The sequence below is a fragment of the Peromyscus leucopus genome, unplaced genomic scaffold (genome assembly GCF_004664715.2).
Source record: "Peromyscus leucopus breed LL Stock unplaced genomic scaffold, UCI_PerLeu_2.1 scaffold_157, whole genome shotgun sequence".
NCBI lineage: Eukaryota > Metazoa > Chordata > Mammalia > Rodentia > Cricetidae > Peromyscus > Peromyscus leucopus.
Genome location: NW_023504743.1, coordinates 1 through 7000, shown reverse-complemented (window position 1 = coordinate 7000; position 7000 = coordinate 1). Strand labels below are relative to the sequence as shown.

Genomic DNA, 7000 nt, shown 5'->3' with positions numbered 1-7000 from the left:
TTGTCTTCCATGGGTACCCATACACACCTTCACAGATGCAAACACATGCACACATAAATAAAAATAAAATTCATGTAAAAAGAGAAAAAATGATGTCTTCGTGTTCTATTGCTGTGGGGAGACACCATACCCAAGGCAAGTCTTCATAACCCTCAGCTACTGCTCCAGTGCCATGTCTGCCTGCATGCCTAAACCTAAACTGCTGGAGAGCCCCCAAAAATGAGAAAGTTGTGTACTTGTAACATTTCTGAGTGTATTAGTCACTCTGACCTTAAGCCCTGCAATCTCTCAGGCAGAGAAAAGCAATTTAAAATGACTCAATGACCCTGTAAACATTTTGAACTAACACCCTGCAATTAGAAGGTATCTAGAGCGTGCCGAGTCTCCAGGCAAAGAGATGCCATAAATCCTCTAATTTAGGCTCAAGTCAACATTCCTGAGATGACATATATCTTTTAGCTTTGGCTCAGTTGGCACTCTCATGATGCTCTAAATCTCAAATGCACTTTTTTGCCCTGTGTGTGACTCCTGACTATCAAAAGAAACCTGTAGCCCTTATTTTGGGGCTACAGAGTCAAATTATTTTTTGTAGTCCTGACTAATAAGAATTTATTTTCACAAATTGAGGTCAGGAATGGGTACAAGGAATTAATCATTTGCTAGCTGGCAATAATTGGGCTGCTTTGTATTTATGACATAGCCAGATAGGTCAGCTATGTCCTTGTGAGCTACAGATTGTTTTTCTGGGAATGTTTATCTTAAATCTATTAATAAGGCACCCAGTCTAATCTGAAGATATTTTGAAGCTTTGTTTTACCCAATGGTACACATGAAACCTGTGACTACATTTCTCAGCATTAAAATTAAAAGAATTTGAGCCAGCCTGGCTCCTGGACTCAAATGTTTTCTTAAATCATAAATCTGATCTGTGATCTAAAGCAGATCCTAAATGGAACTCATAGGCCTAAGCTATGAAACATATCCTAGTATTTATTTTTATTCATCAAAACTCTATCAATTAGACAATACAGTTTAAGGAGGAATCATCTTCCTGATGATCCATGGATATAAGTGCCCAGTAGATTGGGATGTTTTCATGATATAAACACACAGGCAGTAAGGGACTCCCCACATCCAATATACACCATGTCAGATACCAGAGAAAAATTGTATCAGCAACATGTAAAAGCACAACAGAAGCAAAAGACACTCCAGAGTCTGAAGTCTCGTGGCCTTGCTTACAAGGTTATACCCAGAAAGAGTTTTTCTTCTGGTTGGCTGACACCTAGAACTTCAATTGCCACCTATTGTTCCTGTGACATGGCAGCTGGCAGAGAGAGAGAGAGAGAGAGAGAGAGAGAGAGAGAGAGAGAGAGAGAGAGAGAGAGATAGCGCCTGGCATGAGCTTTTCAAACCTCAAAGCCCACCCTCAGCAACACAAGCCCTCCAACAAGGACACACCTCCTAATCCTTCCAAACAGTTCATCAACTAGAGACTAAGCATGCAAATATGTGAGATATGGGAGACCTTCTCATTCAAACCACCACAACTGAGAACAAATTCAGTAACATCGTAGGATACAAACACACATACAAAAGTTAGCTTGTTTGCTGAGCATGGTGGTGCACCCTGTATACTACTCAGGGAGCTGAGGCAGGAGAACTACAAAGGGCCCTCAAGTTTGAGACCAAACTGGGAGACATAAAGAAGACCCAGCCTTTTAAAATCTGTATCTTTTCTATATTCCCAAAAGAAACTGCTGAGAAAGAAAAATGTGAAGTCAACCCCCATTCCACAATAGCTTTAAAAAGTTAAAAAGCAAGGGGCAGTGGGGCACCCCTTTAGTACCAGCACTCAGAAGGCAGAGGCAGGCAGGTGTCGGAGTTTGAGGCCAGCCCTAGTCTACGGAGAGAGTTCCAGTATAGCCAAGGCTGCACAAAGAAACCATATCTCAAAAAGAAATGAATTAAATTGCTCAGAATAATCTTTAGTTATGAAGTAATAGTCTTCAGGAATGAAAATTACAAAATATAGATGAAAAATTGAAGAAGACACAAAAATGATCCGCATGTACCATACTGAAATTTCACTCATATCAATGTGTAGAAAAGTCAACTCAAGCTGGCAGTGGTGATGCATGCCTTTAATGCCAGCACTCAAGAAGCAGAGGCAGGCAGATTTCTATGAGTTCAAGGCCAGCCTGGTCTATAGAGCGAGTTCCAGGACAGCCAGGATCACATACAGCTCAAAATTCACCAAGTAGTTGAATGTAAGACTTGAACCTGCTGGACTAACCACAGGATGGACACTTGAAGATATTAGCAATGAGCACAGAGTCCAAAGGCAAACACAAGCCAGGTTCATTAACAGGCTTCTACCAATCTTGCAAGCTTCTGCAGAGCAAAGGGAACAGCAACGGTGTAAAGAGACAATGTACAGATGGAAGAACATATTTCCAATTAGTTATGTAACAGAGATCATCAACATCCAGAATACATAAGGATTTCTAAAAACAATGAAACACACAATTAATCCAAGTTTGAAAGGAGTTAATGATCTGAAGAGCCACTTCTCAAAAATGAAATACAAATGACAATTACATGGAAAATTCCTCCATGTCTTTAGCCATCAGAGAAATATAAACAGAGAAAAAGCACTGCTGTTTGGGTGGTAAACTATATAGTTACTATGGAGAACAGAATAGATTTTTCTAAAGCTTAACTCTAAAAACATAGCAATTCCCCCAATAGTCTACAAATAGATCTACCATATAATCTTCTCTCCCACTTGCTGCTCTACTTCCAAAGTGAATGAAGTCAGCATACAAAAGAGAAACTTGCACAGTCACGTCTTCTAACAGTCACAATAGCTAAGTTATGGAATTGACTGAGGTGCCTATCAATGAGCAGCATGGATAAAGAAAGAGTGGTGTGTATATACAATAATGTATTACTAAGCTATGATAAATAAGAATGAAGCGCCTTAGAGATATAGCTCAGTCAATAGAGTGCTTGTCCTGCAGGCATGATGACCTGAATTCAGACCCCAGCACCTACATTATAGCCAGGCACAGTTGCTCACATCAGTCATCCTGGCACAGGGGTAGCGAGGACAGAAGGGGTTTGTTAGAATGGCTGACAGGCTATGGTCTGGGTAGTCCAACAATGGCTGTCTCTTGATGGAAGGACCAAGGATCCGGTAGATGTTCAGTCCAAGAGGCTGGATATTTCAGCAGTCACAGTCTACTGCTAGAGTCCCAGGGAAGTCCTAGAGAGCTGCTGGTCTTCAGTCTACAATGGAATCCTGAAGAGGTAGGGTCTAACACCAGCAAAGGAATGCCTCAGGAATAGGAGAGATGAACTACCAGGGAGAATGAGGGCAAGCAGGCAAAAAGCAAAAGCTTCCTTCTTCTGAGTTCTTTTATGCGGGTTGTCACCAGAAAGTTTGGCTCAGATTTAGGATGGATCTTCCACCTCAGATAGTCCAACCAAGAGAAATCCATCACAGGCATGCCCAGCTGCTTTGGTTTTAGTTAACTCCAGAGGTAGTCAAGTTAACAAGCAAGATTCGCCATCACATATGTGTTTTTGGAGAAATAGTTGTTCAGACATTTTGTAGTTTTTCAATTGAATTATCACTTGTTTGTATAAGCTTTAAAAGTTCCTTATATTGCCGGGCAGTGGTGGCACACGCCCTTAATCCCAGCACACGGGAGGCAGAGGCAGGCGGATCTCTGTGAGTTCGAGGCCAGCCTGGACTACCAAGTGAGTTCCAGGAAAAGGCGCAAAGCTACACAGAGAAACCCTGTCTCGAAAAACCAAAAAAAAAAAAAAAAAACTTATGTAGAGTGTATAAGTTCCTTATACACTCTACATAAGTTTCCTTATCAAATAGATAATTTCCAAATGTGATTCCCCATGTTTTGAATAGTTTTCAATTTTTCAGTGGCATCATTTACAGTAGAAAATATTTTAATGCAATCCAATTTCTCCTTTTTTTCTTTAATCAAATACCTTTGAGTAGTGTGTATAAGAAATCACAGAGGTCATGAAGATTCACATCAATATTTTCTTTTAGTTTTATGATTTTATCATTAGTTCTTTGACACAGTTTTAGTTAATAGTTGTGCATGCTTAATGGAAGGTGTCCACTCCATTAGTCTACAAGGTGTCCACTTCATTAGTCTACAAGGTGTCCTCTTCAGTAGTCTACAAGGTGTCCACTTTATTAGTCTAGAAGGTGTCCTCTTCAGTAGTCTACAAGGTGTCCACTTTATTAGTCTACAAGGCATCCACTTTAGTAGTTGGCAAGGTGTCCACTTCATTAGTCTACAAGGTGTCCACTTCATTAGTCTACAAGGTGTCCTCTTCAGTAGTCTACAAGGTGTCCACTTCATTAGTCTACAAGGTGTCCACTTCAGTAGTCGTCAAGGTGTCCACTTCATTAGTCTACAAGGTGTCCTCTTCATTCGTCTATAAGGTGTCCATTTCAGTAGTCTACAAGGTGTCCACTTCATTAGTCTACAAGGTGTCCACTTTATTAGTGTACAAAGTGTCCACTTCATTAGTCTACAAGGTGTCCTCTTCATTAGTCTATAAGGTGTCCATTTCAGTAGTCTACAAGGTGTCCACTTCAGTAGTCTGCGAGGTGTCCAATTCAATAGTCTACAAGATGTCCACTTCATTAGTCTACAAGGTGTCCTCTTCAGTAGTCTACATATTGATAACTAATTGTTCTATCACCATTTCATGAAAATGCTCATTTTTAAATGCAGGCATCTTGAGCTACTATTGTAGTTTTTTAACTATTACTACTTATTGAAAATTCAGTACAGATTATTTGGAATGATTAGTCCATGAGAACCATGAAGAAAAGTTTCACGTTTTAGAAGACTTTAAACTAGTCCTTCTATGGTGATATTTTATTTGTACTGAAATGTGATTTTATTTGTATGTTAATAAATAAAGTTGCCTGGGGGTTAGAGCTAATAGTAAGCCATAGCGGAGCTGGGCATTCGTGGTGCATGCCTTTAATCCCAGAACTTGGTAGGCAGAGCTAGGTAGATCTCTGTGTGGTCAAGGATACAGCCAGCATTGGAGACACACACCTTTAATCTCAATACCAACCATAGAAGACCTGGAGGTCTGTACAGACAGGCAGTGATGAGGCAGTCATGTGGTTGGGTTTATAACCAATGAGAAGGCAGAACAGAAAGTCTATATAAAGACAAACACACAGGAAGTAAGTCTCTCTTGGCTGAAGAGGCTAGCTGCAGCAGACGGGTAAGGCTCTTAGCTCTGATCTCTTGGCTTTCTTCTTTGCATTGGTTCTGTGTTTCTTATTTAATAAGATGGTTGGTTACATCTACACCTATCCTTTGTCACATGTGTTAATAACGCAAGGATTCCAAAGCATAATTAGAACAACATAATTAAAAAGATGAAAAAAAACTAATCAGCTGGATATAGTGGCACATGCCTTTATTATCAGTACTTAGGAGGGAGAGGGATGCAGATTTCTGTGAGTTCAAGGCTAACCCTGTTATACATTGTTATGTCACCGAATATTAGAACTTGCTATCAAAATTATGTTTCCCTATAACATATAAATATTGGCTATACCTTTAATAACAGGAATATTGTGATTTTGAGAAAAATGCTATTAATGAGTTCACTTCACTATAAATTCATGTGTGTGTGTGTGTTTATGTGTGTGTGTGGTCTGTGTGTGTATGGCATGTGTGTATGGTGTATGTGCACATGTGTGTGGGGTTAACAGCATCTGTGTGTACAGAGTACAGAGACAGTCATTGAGTGTCCTGCTCTATCACTCTGCACCTTAGTCTTTGAGGCAGGGTCTCTCCCTGAACCTGGAGCTAGGCTGGTGGCCAGCAGCAAGCCCCAGGGGTCCTCCTGACTCCAGTCTACCAGTGTTAGGGCTCCAGGCATGGGAAGCCATGCATGGTTAGTGGCCTCAGCACTGGAAATTGAATCAGGTCCTCATGCTTACACGGCAAGTGCTCTTACCCCCTGAGCTATCTCCCCAACCCTTTTAAGTATAATTTCTTCAACACGTTCACTTCAACATAATTGATTATAATTGTACTTACACTAATCCCCATTTATGATTCTTGTTGTATTTTCTTCTCTTACAGCAAAATATCCAGAGATAAAATCCTTGATGAAACCTGACCCCAACCTCATCTGGATCATAACTCTGATGGTTCTCATCCAGCTGGCTTCATTTTACTTAGTGAAAGACCTGGACTGGAAATGGGTGATATTTTGGTCCTATGTCTTTGGTAGCTCCATTAACCACTCAATGACTCTGGGGATCCATGAGATTTCTCACAATTTCCCATTTGGCCACCACAGGGCGCTGAGGAACCGCTGGTTTGGAATATTTGCTAGCCTCCCTATTGGAGTTCCTTTTTCAGTTCCCTATAAAAAATATCATAGGGATCATCATCGATGCCTCGGAGTTGGTGGCCTTGATGTGGATATTCCTACCGATTTGGAGGGCTGGTTCTTCTGCACCACTTTCAGGAAGCTGGTCTGGGTTATCTTTCAGCCCCTCTTTGTGATTTTCCGACCTCTATTTATCAACCCGAAACCAATTACTTATCTGGAAATCATCAATGCTGTGGCTCAGATCACTTTTGACATTATAGTTTACTATGTTTTGGGAATTAAATCTTTAGTCTACATGTTGGCAGCCTCCCTGCTTGGCATGGGTTTGAACCCAATTTCTGGGCATTTTATAGCTGAACATTACATGTTCTTAAAGGGACATGAAACATACTCATATTATGGGCCTCTGAATTTCCTGACCTTCAATGTTGGCTACCATAATGAACACCATGACTTCCCCAACATTCCTGGGAAAAACCTGCCACTGGTAAGTGAAGGATTTGATAAATACTTTCATTTCTCATGGCTGGCTATATAATCCAAATTAGTCTTCACTTGATCATTTTAAAGGAAGCTAGTATATTTTATC

General features: G+C 40.5%; 1 protein-coding gene across 1 annotated transcript; it reads left to right on the top strand.

Moving 5' to 3' along the window:
• The first annotated feature begins 5934 nt into the window (after window positions 1-5934).
• On the top strand, window positions 5935-6949 carry LOC114690713 (sphingolipid delta(4)-desaturase DES1-like). The gene has a single exon (XM_037201830.1). The coding sequence runs from the start codon at window positions 6125-6127 to the stop codon at window positions 6947-6949; it is 825 nt and encodes a 274-aa protein (XP_037057725.1). The 5' UTR covers window positions 5935-6124.
• The last annotated feature ends 51 nt before the right edge of the window (window positions 6950-7000 follow it).